At 39.9% G+C, this 20,158-nt stretch overlaps 1 protein-coding gene across 4 annotated transcripts in view; it reads right to left on the bottom strand.

Annotated features, from left to right (window-relative positions):
• The window catches only part of fra (neogenin protein frazzled), a 146,976-nt gene extending 128,647 nt beyond the window's left edge, over positions 1 to 18,329 (bottom strand). For all 4 annotated transcript variants that reach the window (XM_071596164.1, XM_071596162.1, XM_071596161.1 and 1 more), the window contains exon 1: positions 18,106 to 18,329. In XM_071596164.1, the coding sequence (XP_071452265.1) occupies positions 18,106 to 18,196 (91 nt within the window). In that variant the 5' untranslated portion in view covers positions 18,197 to 18,329. The remainder of the gene's footprint in view (positions 1 to 18,105) is intronic.
• Positions 18,330 to 20,158: the final 1,829 nt, after the last annotated feature.

Genomic DNA, 20,158 nt, shown 5'->3' on the forward strand with positions numbered 1-20,158 from the left:
GGGATAATGCATCGAAAGAAAAACATATTTGCTGGGTTATTAAGAAAATAGACAAACGACCACTAGTTCGTGGATTCGTAATTTATCACGATAATTTTCAAATAACTTCACAAATAGCAGTCACCTGGACTCGAGGGGTAAGTGTGAATTTATCATTTCCGCTTAAAACTGATGGTGTGCACAAGTGTCGGTCATGTGAGACAATGCAACGGCAGAACAAAATAATAGGTAATATTTTTGAATATACTTGTACGCATGTATACATACATGTATGCATGATGAATACATAGCTACTACTAAGTAGAATCAATATTCTAACGAAGACAGTAAAGCTACGTTATGACATACTCTCGTCAATTTTAATGACCATGGGAAAGCGCTACGTTTTATTAATAGGATTTTACCAATACCCAATAAAGCACTCCATTTCATGATTTCAAGGAATTTCACAACACCTAACATGTCCACGAATTCAAAGTTAACTACACCAACTCAAAACCCTGATCCGTTACTGCGTGGCCCTCTGAAACTTCTCCTCAATGAGATGCTCTACAAAATACCCAATTATCAAACCGCAAATGCGGAATACTTGCCATTAGTCCAAACTCCTTCCCATCGATCTTCGATAAGATTTTATTTTGCCATAACCTCGGTTAAAAGAACAGCTGTGAACTTAAGTACCGACGTCAAACAACTACAAAGGAATACCAGATTGTAATTATATCAAATGCCAAACATCTATCATAGGTATTAATATGAATTTCGATTACTAAATTAAGATAGATGCTTCCAAAATCAAAAAAGGTTAATTAAGCTATTCTATAGCAAAGTTCTTCAAAGGGACTCTTCGAAATTTCTCTTAGCATGCCTAGAGTTCGCATGTATTGCAGGGCAGGTGAGGAACAATAAAAATGTAAAATAGGGCATCCCACATTTGGAACGAATATCTTTGCATTCAAATGTTTATGACTAATTTACAACATGAGGCGAGAGTTCCTGATGCCCAAATTATTGGAGACGGGGGAAGAATAAAATAATCATCAGACCATCGCAATAGTTCTACTATGGCTTCAGAATCTGACAACCAGCTGATGCATTCGTGGTGGTACGTTGTACATACACTGATAATATTTTAAACAATTGGTCATATGAAACCAACATGTTACTTCAAAATGAAGTAAAGGGGCCCGCAACGTTTTAATTTAGAAACTGTCAAGTGGTATATAACATTTACAATCACATTGAAAGAAACGCCCCCGACTTAGTACCAACAGGTTTTTGAAGTGCCTCAACAGCACTAAAGTAAAGTGCAACTGAAGACAAAAAAGAGAGGGAATGAGGTACGTCAATATGTATGTATGCAAGAACCAAATATCCCAGAAGGGTAAGAGTAGAAGGGCCAATTCCATAAAATAAAACAAAATTATGCCTTTTTTGCCAGTGGGTTTCTACCCCGAGAAGTAACGGTGTAAAGGGGAGATACGAAAGACTCGGCGCAGCAGATACTTGATTCTTGGGCGCAGCGATTTTTCTTTATCAATCCCCCAAAAACCCACTACTACACAATGTCGGCGAAATAAATGAGGACGAATTGTGGATAGTTGTTAAATGAGCTCAAAGTCAATGACAAATTGTCCAATTTTGCAGCCCAGTTATCGAACTTGGGAGAGAGTCGTCATTGTCCAGCGGACGAGGATCGCCAAGGCATGGGACGGGATTGGCGTTGAGGGTCGAGGAAGCGACCGATTGGTTCAAGTTTTCCCTCACATTCCCACCACTTACGAGGGCCCAGCTCCTTTTAGTGCAACAAATGGGAGAATAATAAGAGGGAGGAGAAAGGACCTGAAGAGGATGGATGGAGAGGTGGCGAGTGGACAGGGGGTGGGGAAGAATGACAACGACAGCGAGATTAACAAAGGGATGGGAGGGAGGTTTGGAAGAGGAGAGGGAAGGGCTGGTGGGGCATGGTGGACGGAGAGGGAAGAGTATACGTGCTCGGCGGTGGCATGGGGAAGCGCAGGGTCGCCTGCAGTAGAAGGACGTGGGGAGGGGGGTTGGGGCTTGACAGACGGAGAGGGCTCTTCTCCCTTCCCCCGACGCACGCTCCGCCCCCGACGCCTCCGTGCCCCTCGAAACCCTTCCTAACTAGCCGAGGGGCATACGGGCGAGGAGTCGCTTTCCGAGAGACGGCGAGTGCGCCTCCTGCTGGTGGAATATTACTCGCTCTTTCTATCTCGACACTTATCGGATTCTGGGACGAGACTAAAGATAAAGCAGCCGGCAGAACCCTGATTGGAATGGTTAGGGTTATTCGGTGGCTACGTTGTCACACAGACGGCATTAGTACCAACGTTTGCAAGACGAAATAAAAGGTTGACGGGGTTACGGGAGCTAATGAACCATTTGAAGGGAACTGAAAAGGTTAACTACTAGTGGAGGACCGCGTACCATGAGCCGATATGACGTGCTAACTTAACGTACATTTTTAACACGGATTATGGAAAAATTTCACTACGGGGGTTTTAAGACTCGATTGGCAGTTTCGTGCGCAATGTAATTCGTTCGATGCACACACAACTTCAACATAAAGCAAATTGTTCCCCAACGAAAGTTGAAGATAAGTTGCAGATCATCTTAATGGCAATGACTGATGAATTATATTGATTGCTTGTCTCTCAGTCATCATGGAGAAAGGAATTAGTAATTGCAATTATTAATCAGATGATCAATCGAAATTTTCTGACCGAAAAAATAAATATTTAGATAATCGCCCATTAAAAATCAAGAGAAAACCAAATGCGTTGAAAATATTAATATGTCGCCGAAAAGCTATCAAAACTTCTTGGGAAATGAATCTTTATTGAATAGCTTAATGAACCTTTATGACGGTTTAAAGCGCGTTTACAATACATCACGCCATGTAACATCCAAAAAAAATGACGGAGACTCGTAAAACAGTATATATCTCTACAAAATAAATAGATTCAGGCATACAACTCAACAATACATGCCAGAAATATTGCACTTAAAATTGGTAATATATATATAAATTTCTTCGCAATGGAACGCTCTTCGGCGACGCACAAATACGAGTACATAAAAACACAGATCGTACATAAAAACACAGATGTAGATTTTTAAAACATAGAAACACAAAGAAAGGACACTCACATATGTAGTTTTGACGTTTCGACGGCTAGACCTTCGTCATCAGAAAAAAAATATATATGTATATTATATATATATATATATATATATATATATATATATATATAATATATAAATTATATATATTCTTTCACATGGAAATAGATATAAGGAAAACGGATAGGACACACAAACAGGACGAACACAGTAGAGGTGGGGAAGGTGGAAACCAACGGATCATAAGAGTAAAAATATTTCCTTGACCGGGACTCGAACACCGGATCTTTCCACTTGTCGGGCGGATGCTCTTACCGCTTGAGCTATCGAGGAAACGTAATTTACACTTTCGATGGATTTCGATATGTGCAGTTACACTTAATGCGCTACTCCACGGACTCTTAGGATACATTTCATACCTTTCACCATGGAAAAAGAACTTGTTAAAGGAAATACCGGACAAGAAGCATTCATTGTGAAGTGAAGAATTTGGATAGCTCATGCTGTCCTATCCAATAATTATAATTTCCAGAAATTCCCTTAGCTTAGCCTTAATTAATCATCATGCATGTGAAATTATGATCGTTTTACATCACCTATGTAACAAAATAATACAAATATCATAATAAACACACGATAAGATTGTTAACTCCCATTATAACGAACTGTGTTTCTTAAACAGGTATAATGATCAGATGAATGGCAAATTTGAAAAACTGATTCGCGGACTCGGAGCACGAACCAAACATGCAACTGCAATTTGAGTGCCTCCTTAATACCCATGCGTATCTATAATCACGCTCGCCAGAACTCAATTCGAAACGGTCGACCGAGCGAAAGCAATAAATCAAGATACACAATACATTCCCGCAGTCCGCTCATCGAAAAACCATCCAATCGGAATCGAAAACATCGCTTCCTGCCATTCTTCTTCCTCCTCCCCGCATTTTTCTTTCTTTCCGTTTTTTGCTCCGTCCTTCCCGAGACCGAAAGGAGCTGCCGTCCACGGCAGCGGGTCCGTCCACATTCCAAACGTTTTGATTCCGTCCCGTCTCGGAGATTCAATGGGCACGGCGGAACGAGTAAATAAATCCCGGAGGAAGGCATTCGCGTGGAGGCTCGCCGCGCCGCGATGCGGGCGCAAAATAAGGAGGTGATGGAGAGCAGTTCAAAAGAGGGAGGAGGGGGTTGAGGAGTGGGAGCGGTGGCACTCCGGCCTGCAATCTTGAATAGAAAGAAAAAGAGACGGGGATGAGGAAAGGGGAGAGGCCGATGAAGTGAGAGATATGGCGAGGAGGAGAATATCACGGGGGAGGAGAGTTATGGAAGAGGGGGGTGCATGGACCAAGGGGAAGTATGGCGCCCCCCCCTCCAAACCCTCTCAGAAGACAATCTTCGGTCTTGTGTCCGCTCCCCTTCCGTCGGCGCGAAGCGGATACATAATTGCGGCTGCGGTATCCCACCCCACGGCGGAGAGGGTGAGAGGGAGCGGGAGAGTGTCAGGGAGGGGGTAGGAGAGGACGGGAAAATCACAAGGGAGGAAGAGAGAGAGAGAGAATATATATAGGAGAAACCTCAGCGGCGCGGGGTCCAAGAAATGAAGGGAAGAAGACGGAGGAGAGATGGAATAGGGGGGATATGAAGGAGTCGAATGGGAATTAAAAATGCGCGCATTAAAAATCGCATATCGGATTCAGAGGCGGGCGGCGTGCCTTTGGGGGCCCACGCGTATCTCGTGAACCCTTAGAATGCCATATTATTATTGGGGAGGGCCATTAAAAAAAATAGTATGAAAACTATGCCCTCTTATTTTTCCTTCATCTGTTGTGCTCGGAGGCAAATGCATGAATGTGATCCCCGCTTAGGACCATGGAAGCACGACCAAGTCTTCGCAACGGTAAACGACCAATAAGCCTTCCACGACAGCCCACCAAAGTAATAACCGAGAAGCGATTCTTCCATTCCCTAAATGGTAATCAGTGCCGTTTTATTAAAAGCCATTTTATTAAAACCAAATACATCGATGCGGTTGGTTGCTTGGGCTATATTATTCATTCCAGCAATAAAAAAACGTGCTTCGAACGCTCAAGTCGGATAAGTTTCTGCACAATGGCAATAAAACGACGATTCCTACGAGAGGCGAATAAGAGTGGATAGTGAATTGAATGAATATGCATTCACCACAGTTAATATCCCATAGCTGGTAAAAATTATAGTTGTCCACTTTAGCTGGTTTCCTTAAATAATATGGAAGTGATAAGCAAACATATATGCATAAAAATGTATTGGGACAATAGGCAAGAGAAACACCTTATGCCACGTATGTCCTTCGATAGCAAAATTCAAATGTCTGCGTCACTGTACGTGACTCAATTACTTTGAAACGAGAGAGTCGAAGAGGTAAATCCAGCTTTACCAACCTATGATCAAAGAAGCAACAGTGCGACCAGCACAGTGACTATTTGTGAGACAAGACGCAACTTCGCGCCTGGGGGAAGCGCAAAGTGTGCTCTTCAATGTAAACAAATTGTAGAAGATAAAATCTTGTACTTTAACTGTTAAAATGAAAAATATCGCATTTACTTACGGTTAAAATTCTATAATATTCAACAGGAATTATTGATATCTCTTTAAATATCCCCAGAAACCACAGGCGGGACAGGGAAGGAACTGACCTCCCTAACCTTATGTGTGAATTTCGCATGCTGTTGGGCGCAGTATTACTAGGTGAACTCTCCTGAACTATCAAAACAATCTTCGGGCTAATTAATTGAGTTTTTTACTTAAATATTACATAATTATTATTTTGGCAGACAGTGTAGAAAATATACCCACACCAAACCTTATAGAAAGTATTAGTGTGACAGGAAGCCCAAAAGTCCGTGTGGTCTTCTGTAGCTCAATGTCTTCTGAATAAGGGTCTACCCTTAATGTTAATCTGCTGAAGTATCTTCCGAAGTATACTTCATATAAAGGACTCAATGGTTAAACTTTCCTCTCGGGCTATGGGGAACTAACTTCCTTCTGGGTTGAAGAAAGAAGGTATTCGTTTCGACGCGGGAGAAACTAATGTTCCACACGCATCAAACCTCATCACCAACGAACCAACGAAAAATGATTGCCTTTTCTCAATTTAGATTAATTCCCTAAAATCATTTTTTTGCGGGTTTAGAAGGCAATGTAAGTACATAAACCGTTCCTAGTCCTTGGCCTATTGCGTTCCCGCGCGACCAGCAATTAACAATATTACCCTTCCTCCTGTTGTGCTTTAAGCAGCTCAAGGTGGTAATTATCGTAAAACTGCCGTGGACCATACACAGCATTAGCCACTAATTATTATCTACCGAGTTGCTGAGAGGGAGTTGAGGGCATCAAACTATTTCAATATCCTCTATTATGGAAACGATACACAAAGCAACATCATTTCATGAAATGGCCTTAGACACATATTTTAACTTATCAAAAATAAAAAATAACTATTTTACTGATTTTCGTTCGGTACAAGCAAGTGCACTTTTTCATTACTACTTTGGGGAATACAAACAACTCTCATTTTCTAATGCATTAATATAAAAATAAGGATTTATTCGATCGCGTGGATGTTAAAGCGCTGGATACGTTTATTAACTTTTATACGGAGACGGAATAAGAAAATCGCCCGAGGCGAACTTAAAAAAAACGGTTTGCATTTTTATTCAGGAGCGCCCGGGGCGTGGCAAGTTAATATTCCCTCCGGCAAGAGCAATGTGGGGTGGGACAAAGTTTTCAGTGCCTGATCATCCGTTCCCTTTTCTTTCCACCCTAGGAAAATGCCCCGCCGGCATCGGACGGCTACATTCACGAGGCGTCCGCGTCCAACAGCACGAGACCTCTACCGCCAACCATTGATTGCGACTATTGTTCTAACTCGAGCTCCACGCTCGGATCCATCATGCGACTTATAACAGCCGTAATGGGGGACTGAAGGAGACCTCTCCTCTTCAACAATGAGCGTCGTGCGAGCACGCGTGAAGTGACTCGATTCCCTCACCAATGCTACGCTTGAACGTAGTCTTCTCCAAACTAAAGTTGGCCAGATTTTTACGGATAAAATAACGAAGGGTAATAATCCTGAACATAACCGAGGTTGAGCGCAGAACACTTATTAATAATACCCCAACTTTTTATACCCCTTTTTGTAGTTACTTTGCAGTCTTTTTAACTATGCATATCCATCATCTCCACGCACCCGTATCTGACTATATTATTTTTAATAGAAAAATAAGTCATATTACTGTGGCCAGATTAATACACTAGGCGGTACTACAATGCCTCACTCGAACTTCGGATTGATATTTTAATAGCGTATTACCCGATAAACTGTTAACATCAGGTAAAAGCAGAACGTATTAAAATCATTTTTTGAGCCTGTATGTCTTTAGTATAGTAATTGCATTTTGAAAAGGAATTTGGTCCCTTACCCCTGCTGTAACATATAGATGACGAACTAAAGAATAACATTTGGCTTTTAAATTATTGCAATATTGAAAATACACTCCATCACTTCCTGTTTCACACCTCTCTTATGACCTAAGCAGTCGGCGCATCCATATAATCTTTGCTCTACTACTACTGCTTTTAATTTTACTAATGCTGTGTGCTAACAGATTATTGCAACATTGATCACACCGTCTTTGATATTTCGGGTCATCCTAGATGCATAATCCAGGAAGTTCGAGTCGACAGAAAGTGTAGTTCAAAACTTGGCGATGCTCCGGAATTTTCGGTACGTTTTATCATCCAAGTCGGGAGGAAAATCAGCAGGAAGATAAGCTCTGATTTGGCATTCGCGCATCTAACATTTATATATGTATATAATTATATACTCTTATATTTATTTGCATAAAATTCCAAAATGCATTCTACCCTCATCCACTGAGGGCTTGAAATTATAAAGCCAATCCTTTTATCGAGCTACCTTGAGGGAGTTATCCGGGTCTGATTTTTCCTTTTCGCCAGTACCTATACTTAAAATACCCGAGATTAGTTCGACAAACGACGGTAGAGCTCTCGTCATACTAACTGTAACTCTTTTAGAGAGTGAAAATCACGTATTTCAAGGAGCAGTATTTTTCCCAGTGCCTTCCGTAGCGATGTGAATTCTAAGAATTGAATTCCGTTCATAGCCAGGGGAATCAACTGGATTTGAGCCCGAGAACCCCCATTCCGCAGCCGAAAGCTCTCTGCAGTAGACAAGTTCGCCTCCGTGTTTCAGTTATGTGATGGAAAAGGGAACAATTCATAACAATAAAATAAAATAATTCATAATCGTCTAATTTCAACACACACATCAGAGTAAGCAAGGACGTAACGTGACCGAACAAGGCAACCGGTAAGAAATCAAATGGCTCTCGTCTCATTCTCTCCCGATGTAAAACGTCTTGACCTCCATCACGTACGAGTACGAAGACGTAATCAGGGATTATCCGAGTACGAAGGGTTTTCGATCCCTGGGATTTCACATAACTTCGCGGAGAGAGGCATAAATCATTGGGACAGTGTCATTTTTTTGCCAACTGAAGATGTAACAGCTGACAGATGGGGAGAAACAAGACCACTATCCCGATTATATTTACTCTAACCTCCATGAAGATAAGTATAGCATATTTATCGTATGCGATGGGTCAGCTAAGTTTTCTCATCCCATTTCCAGCGGTATCCCTTTCCCAGAAAACTAATTTTTCTTCTTGGTGTGGCCAAGAGCATTCCAGAATGGAAACCACACGGCCCTGGTGAAATTACTTACGCATTCACAGGCGCTAGGACTAAAATATTCTCTGTCCATTTCCCTATCCCGCATAAATGATACCATCCTTAAATAATAAGAACGTCGACAAAAATTCTTGGGAAATAATACACTACGTCCACGGGCTGCGCGATTGGCTTAATCTTCACGCCCGTCACGGCCGCGGAACCCCGGGCGACGTAAATGCCTGGGTCAGACACTCAAGCGAGCTCGGCCGCTCTTCATTAAAAATGTCGCAAAACTCCGGAGGGCAAGGCCTTGAGGGAGAAATCACATCTACGAGCGCCCTCCTGAAGCGTCCTCACAAGGGCACATCCTAATGCGACTACTTCCCCGGCAGGCAGCTGGAGGGATTTGCCATGACAACGCGTTTAATTATCAACTTTGAAAAATAATCCTAACTATGACAATTTCTTTCCAAAGGAAGCAAGGGAAACTAATCGCCGACTGCTCCTTACCGCAAGAGGCACGTTCAGAATAGTTCAAGGCATTATGGCGAAAAATTTCACGCGGATTTCATACGTAAAACTTATATAATCCTAGAGTTCTCTAGTTAGTCGAGTTAATAAACTGCTACTATTTAAGTAAGGACCGTGAGATTTTCAGAATATCAAAAGGAGAATATGATGGACCAAAAATAGCAAATATTAAAATCAGATTCCCCCAGGCGTACGTGTTCGAGTTGGGATTTGCAACGCTTCCTAATTAAGGGTGTATTTTTAGGACATAACAGGTGCATGTTCGAAAGAACCTCACACATATGTGAAACTCAATGATGACGTCCAGCAGACTTGACGTTAAGTTAAAAAATGGGACCCAAAACAGGGAGTACATACTTTCGTTTGGTGAAAAGCGGTGGCGGAATTAAAATACGATAGATGATGTGTGCCAAGTTTAGACCAATGAATGTAAATAAGTAAATTATTACACAACTATATAAACATGTATATAAAGCTCTAGAAACGAATTCACATGTAACCATTACACAGGTCTCAAACAAGTTGAATAAAATCAGAATGTACCTTCTTGTTGCCTTCATACCTAGAGCCAATTTAAACTATGAATTGTTCGCAGCATGCAAGCCACTGCAGTCCTAACATTTCATAGGAAATGAAATGAAAGGCTATACAATTGGGACTTTCGCCGATTTTTCACCTTCTGTTTAATCGAGGAAACTGCAGGGGGAAATGGGCGTGTAAAGTTTTTAGAAATGGGCAAAAAATGAAAAGAGACTGTGGGTAATTTGGAACAACTTATAGTGAATTCGATCCCGACAAAGACAAGTGGTCGGCGGTTACCTTTAAAGCCACCAAAGGTCACTAAACAAGCCGTTCGCTGAAAATTACGCCGACATGTCGCGATTGCCGATAGAACTTGAACTCAATTACTATTACAAAAAACGGACTTTCCTTTCTAGGTACGTATATAATGACCACAGACACACTGCATGAAAACATTCGTTCGTCGAACGGTCGTCAAAATGGGAAAGGGGACTTCTCTAGCTCTTTTCCATTTGTTGTCTCGGGGAATAATTGATCTTAAACTAAGGGGCATCACCAAACAGAATACGCACCACCCCTTACCATCCGACGGAAGCGGACGAAGGGGTGTGGCAGAAGGAAGGGGGAAAGGCGGAAGGGGTTGACGGATGTATTGTTGGGGGACGTACATCTGGCGCGGCATGGATTTCAATGGAAGTCATACTATTCCCTTAAATTTTACCAAAATAATTACTCACTGGAATCGGTTTGATAATTGCGGTATAATAAAGAAAATCCAAAAAAAAGCATTTAAGATACCAAACATTACGGGAGAATACAACTACTTCAAAGCGTACACAGCATTCGCATTGACCTCGATTAGAACCTGGATCCCTCGATATCAAGCAGAGTGCTTTCGCCAATTAAGTGACAGAGGTGTACTATTACACATAGAAATTTTAGGGATAGAACGTTTCGTTTCTTCTTTAATACCTTCCCCATACAAGTCGTCGCAAAGTCATCTGACGCTACACTCCGTTTCCTATACGTTATTCACATTTTTTTTTTCATTTTCTGCCATCTAATCAGTTTCTTCTCAACACACAACAAGCTTGTGTGCGGTCTTATTATACAGCTTCAACCTCATGAACCAAGCCAACCAACCCAAAATCATCACGCTGCCAAAATAGCCGGGGATGGGACTTGGGGGAATGAGATGGGGAGATGATACTGCATTTTTCATGAAAGCGTTTTACTATGGAAGAAGCATTTAATGTCCCCCGTCCACAAGATGCCATTTACCACTACAGAGGGCGCCCAGATTCTAACCTCCGGCACCGTTTTCGGTAGTCTATTAAGCATGATGCCGGTGGCGGATAAATTGTAAGAATACCCTCGTTTGTTGCCGCACCCTCTTCGATGTTGATTTCATTCAGTGGAAGTGAAAACGAACCCTTAACACGTGGTGCCGAAGGAGAGTGTTTACCAACCAAGGCGAAAGAAAACAAATGAGAGTTAAAAAACAATATATATAAGGTCCGTGCCTAAACGACGTGATATTTCAGGGTTACGGGAAGGGTTAAAAGAATCATAAAAGGGCTCGTGGAACTTCAGCTATAAATAAAACACTAATTATCTAAAAGAAATGCTAAAAGATGGGCGACAAATTAAGAGAAATCGCATGACAACAACGCTAGCCATTTTTTTTGTACTCCACAGTTAACATCTCCAAAGAGCGTGAACAGTCGTATTAGACAGATCATCTTCCAATCCTGAACGTGACCTCTGTATATCAGAGTCATTATTCCGCCAGAAATCGTTCATTGGATGAAAAAACCTCAAGCTATTTTGGAGCGGGCGCTCACTAAATCATTCTACAATTGAATTTTCAATCCCTAAGTGAAAAATTATACCACCCATAAAAGGCGCTAATGAGCTCCCACGTAACGTCTAAAATTGCAGCAATAAAGACTCCCCTCCATTCCAACATCATTCCGTGAATTCGGAAATTTACAATGCTACCGTTTTCTAAAATTTTGAAGCGAATTTAGACAACTTTAACCGTTCAGCAATGGGAATTCACCAGGCCTGGAAGGTCGCAACTCACTTGTAGTAAGTGTCCCGCGGTTTATAGTTGATATCACACCAATATCACCTCTTGCAAGTTCTTTTCCACTGCCACTACACTTGAATGATAAGACAACGATTCCAAGGGCAAATAAGATCAAAAAGAAATGGTAAGCACAACATATTAACGACCAGAGGGGAGGATAAAAATGGGAATGATAGGCCGAGAGTGACTGCTTAAATTATCAGTTGAAGCTACTTTCGTGCAACTGACAATTCAATCACTAGAGTATTTCTTGCTTCAAAAAGCAGCTTAATTGCTGATAAATGCTCGCATAAGGGAGACCACGGCGAAGCGAACAGCGATAAAAATACTTTGGGGGATGATGGCTAGATCACGTGTAGCGAAGAGCAGCTAGAAGTAAAAAATTGACATTGAGTTATGATACACTAAAATACACATCTAGATTATTGGAGGCAATAACTTGGAAACCATTCACAGCGTGTATGTTAAATTATAGATTGAATTTCGTACATAAATTGCGAACTGGTCTATTCTATGATGATGATGCAACGATATTACTATGCCTCTCGTACTATGATCTCGAAAATACGACTGATAGATGAAGGGTAGAAACGAAAATTTAAGATGTCTTTTTTCGCGAATGATAAAGGATCAAAATGACTGCCAACGACTACGCAAAAGTATTCTAAGAGTAACACATTGTCATCATTTTATCCAACCCTTATGTTATTCTTCTTCTATCTAGTCGTCTTCCAAGTAGCTCGTCTCGCACGTATTGAGAAGTATTCTACACTTACCGTAGCGCAGGTAGCTGTTGCTAAAATTTATTTCATTATTTGACTTACTTAACATATTTATTGGTAACTAAATTAAGCAACACTTAACTTATATGTTACGTTGTTCGTACATGCCAGGTGCGGAATAACCCCATGCCGAACATCATTAGCGGTAGATAACGGGATATCATGCTTATGTTCATAGACACATCAAATATGGCACATAATCCGGAAAGGCACATAAACGTAGATAGAATTCCTGCCTCCATTCTCCCAATGGACAATCAATGGTCTATAATTTCCCTCAATCCCAAATTTGAACAATAGTTTACATATTTAATCAATGGTCTTTGAAAAACAGTTCAGAATAACTTGGGGAAAAAAGACTAAACGTCCATATTCATGTAATGACGACTACTGTAATAAGTACAAGAAATGAAAGAGTTGAGCAGTGTACGCACAATTGGGTCGGGAGAATGGATACGAAGGTGTATAGGAACAAAAGAAAGGAATGGACGATGGAAACTAAGAAGAATCGTGTAACTGGGAATGTGAAGGGGTTGGAGATTGATCGCCGGGGCGATAATAGGCAAAGAATGCAATTGACAAGTTTAGACAAGGACAAAAAATGTTAACGAGATATAACGGGACGTCGATGAAAGACATGCTGGAATGGCGGCAGAGAAACGGACGCACTAACATAATTGACTCCTGGAAACAGTGAAGCGGAGAAAATACGGAAACGGATTGGAAATAGCTTTGTCGGAGGGGCAGGATCAGTAAAAAAACAACTTCAAAGAAAATGAAGAATTAGCAGGGGTTAACTATTGTGGTAGCTACCATCCATACACTGTGAAACTTATGCACAAAACTAACCCCTGGATGTAGATGGATATTTAATGATATTCTGCATCGTTTTGTAGTAGTTAGAGGAGAAATATGAAATCTCATCTCCTGTTGTCTCCTAAGCGTTGAGAGCAACAGGACCCCCTCAAACCCCGCCATTCGTTGGGACGAAAACGATGCCTCCCTCCACCTCCATTCGTACGCGCTTTTTTAATTTACTCAACTTTACACTTAAGCGCTCAACTTTTTTTAGGGTTCAATGCCAATCTGAATCCTGCATGCGATTTTCCACTGTAGCACAGACAGCGATCACGGATCTTGCGATCTAATTCTAGGTAGCGGCAACAATCACGTTATACTGGGTTTGGTATCAAGTTCTTTGAAGAGCGGCGACAGATTATTGTTAAACATTATTTAAATAACGATGACGAGTATGTTATGAAGATCGGTGATCGCAACCATGATGCTAATGCTAATCACTGTGACGCCGCTCACTGATTGCCACCTACGGTTTTTCTACACACCTTGGTACTTGACCAGAAGAATATATTTATTGGCATTTTTGTTATAGCATGAAAAAGTCATAATTGTGTCCCAAATTTCGAGCACCTTTCACAAAGTGAAGAAAAATGTTAATGAGGATTATTAAAAAGCAAAAAGAGAACCGGGGAAAATTGGTCAATATTTACCATACAAAATCATGACCACAAACAATTGAAAAACAAATTATGCAGTGTTTTTAAACGGGGAGGACGAAGAGCTTTATTTCCCTGGTATTCCTTCACATTCCTTCACCAATGAGGAGAGCATAAGGTTTTAAGTCTGCGAAAGAGAGTGTACTAGTTTATTTCTAAGGATCAAGGCCTAGACACATAATTTTGGGGGATGAATACGGACGTTTTATAATGAGGGTTTGCAACTAGACACCATATTAAGTAGTGAATTAATTCGTAAACTGAAGGAAGAATATTAACCATTAACCGTAAGACTTCCGCGATCTATATCAGATGAAGGATTCATGCTGCTTCCGGGAATTACCGTAGCCTTGGTTGATTGTTTGACTACGCGACGGTTATTCTCGGCAGCAGCATGGATTCTTAAATTGTAACCATTGTCTTACAATGCTAAGAGAATGCAATCGATTAGATTCTTTATTGTATCCTCGATTAAATCCAACCTTAACGGCTATCTAGGAATATTAGTTAACGTTCCCATGCTGTCAACCATCATTATACCACTCGAGTTCGCAAAAATATGTAAAATTAGCTTATGAAACTTAAGTTTAACCGAATATTCACACATGAACAGCATTGTCTTGGTCTCGTCATTTTAACCACCTTACTATAATGTAACAAACGAGGTAATGATCAACTTTCGGGCACAAAGAGTAGTCATAGATGGAGTTAACTCAAATGCAAAGTTACTTCAGGTATTCCTCAGGGAAGTGTTACTGGACCTCTTTTATTCCCACTTTACGTTAAGGACATTGACTCCGTAGCCACTAGTAAAATACGTTTCTTTGCCCACGATGCAGTGATTTACCGTCATATCCGTAATCCTGAGGACATAGCAGCTTTATCAGATGACCTTAATCCTATACAACGCTGGGTCGGCACTTGGCAATTAGAATTAAAGTTTAAAAAGCGTGTAGTGATGAATTTTTGGAAAACGAGCAATTCCCTTCCGAACGCCTACTGTATCCGGAATAACGAAATGGAAAGAGTAGACTCGATTAAATACCTAGGCTTTGCCCTCATTCACGACCTCTCCTGGGTGAAACATACACGGGGAATATGAGGACAACCTAACAAAAAATTAGGTTCTATTAGAGGAGTACTGGGTAAATGTGATGAAAAGGTCAAAGAGAGATGTTATCTATCGCTGATTAGACCTCATTTTGAATATGATGCCACAATTTGGGATCCTCGCGAAGTTGGATTGATTGCCGAATTGGATCGCGTGCAGGCTAGAGGAGCTAGATTTGTCAAATGTTAAGATAAACTTAGCAGCGTACCCAAAATATTAGGAGCTAGGCGGGGAATCACTCACGGAGAGAAGGTTAAATTACAGATTATACCCTTGCATAATTTGGAAGGATGCCTATTCATCAGGGATGCTGAAAATGTATTATTACCCCATTGTACTACGGTAGGAGAGATCATGACAATAAAATTAGAGATGTTAAGTGTAGAACAGACAAATTTAAGATGTCATTTTTTCCACGAATGATTAGGGATGAGAAAAACATTTTCAGACCGCGGTAGGTGTCATATTAGGGTCAAAATTAGTCTGGTATTCACCCCTTGCCACAAACCCTAGCGGTGGCTTGCAGGGTACTAAAATATCTAACGGGCGGGCACCTTGAAATATACTTAAGACGAAAAATAAGACATTCATCATGGCATAAAGTTTTGCACTGGATGACTTTGGGCTTGGGGAAATACCAAATAATTATAACCCATTTCTTTATCACTGCGCCTATCATGAAATTAAAACTCAATGGCTCCGTGAAAATCATCGGGTAAATTACTAAACTATAATTAATACCAATTTTAACGCGAAGGAGACTGTAGATACACTATTAAGTGTCGTAAGATAAGTCTAATAATAAAAAGCTGCCTTACTAATTCGGCCAGCGCGCTCAGGATTATTGCAAGAAACCTCGGGCGGTTGAAGAAAAATCAAAAAATCGATATCATTTACTAGTTTGGATAACTGCGACACAATAAGCAATCAAATAGCAGTGAAATACACATTTATCAATCATCACCTCCCCGTGGATTTAAAACGCACCTTGATTGTAAGCGTGAACATCTTAGAAAGTCAATGGAATTGAGATATCCATCATCTGATGGAGATGCTGTCGAATCTTAAAAGGATAAATATGGATTAGCTAAGAAAGTAAGACCATAGAAGAAGGTCAGACTATTTGCTCTTAAGAAATGTACGCGATATTGGAAGGTTTGAAGCTGTCAAATAATGACACTACATAGTAGGTTGCGATTCATTTAGCAAAATCAGATCAAACCGTAAACAACCCGGTTGTAAGAGATAAATCCGAATCCGCGCAAGTCATTAAATCCTTAGATATTTTGACATAGCATCTCAACTAATTCTTTAGCGCGTGAAAAAAATCACCGACATTCGAAAACGCGCACTTTTTCGTAACCGACTTATTCCCACCCTAACTTTGGAGTTGGTTGGGATGATGTATTAGCTAACGAGCTAAAATATATAATAAAAAGTAACTAAAAATTGCACCCAAGTATCAACATATATAATAAATCAGCAGTAGAATTATGTCATGTTCTGAAAGCTATTTATTTAAACTAATTGAAAGTTATGATTAAAATACGATTTCTGATTAAAGTTCAGTTTTCAATCAATGGGGCAATTGATGTTCAGTCAAAATTACACAGACTCATCTAAACGCAAGGAAGTCACCCTTTTCCGTGAAATAGGTAATATTCATTGTTGCATTGCGGGTTGAATGACGATATTAAATTCAGCTGCACGGTAAAAGTATCTGCATCATAATATATTGACATAGTAAATTGATCGACGTAAAACCATATTGAAGGCAAACTTACAAACTTACAAACACAAAAGATAAAAAATAAAGAAAACCAGCGAAACGAAATGAAGGTACAAAATTTAGGATTAGCAATGACGGGAAGGTATTTTAATGACCACTTCAACTTTGAATTTTTGTCAACGAGCTCGATCATTTTCATTTTTCAATATCAAACCATGTGAAGGTTAATGTTTTACAATTTTCGCTGAGTTTAATATATCTAATTAATAAATTATAAATACGCATCGAGTTTATTTGCACCAACAGCAAATATTTAAATGATTTGTTTTTGTAAATAGCAGTTACACACGAAAATGAAAAATATTAAAATACATTCCACATTTTCAAGCTAATTTTTAGAAATTCGAGTTCCCGTTCATTAACTCGTAACGCAGGTAGGCAATCTGTGAAGGTAAACGATCGACTACGCTCCAAATCAAGCATCCGAGATCTAGCAAGTTCAGGGACTATTTTCTAATAAATAATACAAAGCGAAGAAATTAAACAATTTTCATAACAGAAAACAGCGTAACACATTTCCCCATCATTCTGGCGCGGTGACTGCATTGGCTTAAACAAGTATTGAGGGCTGAACAACAATCTGTTTACTTCTTTCAATTTTATGCCAAAAATAAATTTTAAAGGAAATAGGCTTTTGCTCCTCATCCCTTCAGCTTACTCAATAGATTTCTAGTCCTACAAAACCTAACAAATTTCTATCTCCAAACTAAAATATAGTGTCCTTAAGTACTCAAGAGATTGAGGAAACCCTAAACAAAAAATCACGCATGAGTAACTGAGAGAAGTCTGAATTTTATATAGTATGGTGCCAATTGAGCAATTCGTTTGTAATCCGGAAGGCTAGTCTTCACTAGGTGAGAAGTTAGAAATATGTTAAAATATCTTACCATTAACGACAGATGCCAGAAGAGAGACAAATCCGAAGACGGCGAACCAACAACTTCTCTTTCTTCGGGTTCCTCTCCTAGATTCGGACATTCTTTTATCCTCAGTCCCACCACTTGTACTTTACATTTTTAATAACAGCAACACTTCCGCCATATATAGTAACAACTCCACTTGATTATCACCTGAGGCACATACACTACTTGGAACGCCTAAATCCTCACTGGTTTACCTGTGGTGTTTACTGCCCGAGGCGGAGGGATAAATTCATGTTTATATTTGAACTTAAAATCGTCAATAAAAGCTGAGCTCAAAACATCCCGAATTACGCTTTCAATTTTAGAAACTACACAATATATTAATAACTTTAAGAGGAACAGCAAAATTAAGAATTGATATCTCAGTAATTGACAATTACAAAGGCGGAATGATACATACAGCCACCACGCCGTCAACCCTCTATGGACCAGAAAGAGCAACTTCTCCGAGGCGGGCCATCTGCTGTGAAAAATGTTAACAAATATGGTAGTGCAGCGACGGCTGGGTTGACTCGTTTCAAAATGAGGGCGGTAAGTTTTGAAAAGAGAACTCACCTTTTCATGAATGAAAATGTCTTCAGAGAGTTTGATAACATTACAAGACTACATCGCGGGAATTGTTCTGTGAACTATAATTTTGGATAAGCGGATACCCTCTAGAAGCAGCATAAAACAAAAATAAAAAACATTGAGAGAAGTTTTTGACACCTCATTCCAATATTAATGTTCAGCATTGAAAATTAAGCACTATAGAATAATGCCCTTTCATTGTTTTGGTGTGAGACTAAGTACTAAGTGAGACTAAGAACCGCAGCACAATGTAAAGCCCTTCCTAGGAAAAAACCCTGACACAACGGAAGGCCTTAATGTAGACGTTGTGTATGCTTACTGGATTTCACTCAGAGTACAATGAATTTATCTTTTGCAATAGAAAGGTACATATGGTGGGTAAAAGAAGAATGATAGATGGAAAACTTTCCTGGAGTCTGTAAAAGTCTCAGACTGAATTTGTGAGGATAGAAAATGGAGTCGGGATGAGAAAAGCTTAGTGGAAGTAAGACATGGATGACCATTATCACCCATGCTTTTCAATATACATGCAGAGGTAATGGCAAGGGAGACTGCATTCAAAGAAAAGAAATAATTAAGTTCTAGGCATCCTAGGATTACAGAAAATATTGTTGGGAGAAATTCAAAGAAGGTATGACAAGTGAATGCAGACGCTGAGAGGCAATGAGATCCTGAAGAATACATATTCTGCCGGGAAGATGGCATTCAAATCAATCTAACATCCCCACCTGACACTGTGAGAGTATGAATTTTAATGATTACTGAGCAATACACCAGTTCATTCACTGTCGTTGTGGGCAAAAAATTGATACAAGTCATGATTTAGCCCATTCACCATACCTACTATTCCCCAGCTATGACTCCCTCAGATCACCACCTGATCTCAAATATGAAAAAAATGCTAGCAGGGAGGCTTTATTCAAACTAGGAAGTGACTGCTGAAATTAACATGTTTGGCAGATTTGAACAATCATTAATTGTAAAGAATGAGCAAACTGAAGCAGTGTATGACAAACTTTATAGGCCTAATAGTAGATTATGCTAAAAATGGTTTAACAAGAAAATAAAAGTGTATGGTCATTCAAAGCACCCAATATCTTTAATATATAAGATATAAAGTTCAAAGAAATTAACAGAGTTAGATATGACTTCATTGAGGTACTTGTTGTCATTAATGCAAAAATCTAAAGGATTTTGTGGAAAACTACTTCATTCTTGGTAACAACCTGGAAGCTATTTTGATACTCATGAATTGAGTTGACCTTTTACTATGCCCTCAGGTACATAAGAACTAACATTTAACAACTATGTTTATTCAAATGAAAAGTTATGAACCAATAGTACAATATGCTAAGTGGCTGATGTCAAGCCACCAAATTATAATAAACATAATAATGAGGTGGCTTGCCACCATATTATTATTAGATTATGACTAATAAATTTTCAG

Source organism: Hetaerina americana, unplaced genomic scaffold (genome assembly GCF_022747635.1).
Source record: "Hetaerina americana unplaced genomic scaffold, ioHetAmer1.1.p SCAF_76, whole genome shotgun sequence".
Classification (NCBI taxonomy): Eukaryota; Metazoa; Arthropoda; class Insecta; order Odonata; family Calopterygidae; genus Hetaerina; species Hetaerina americana.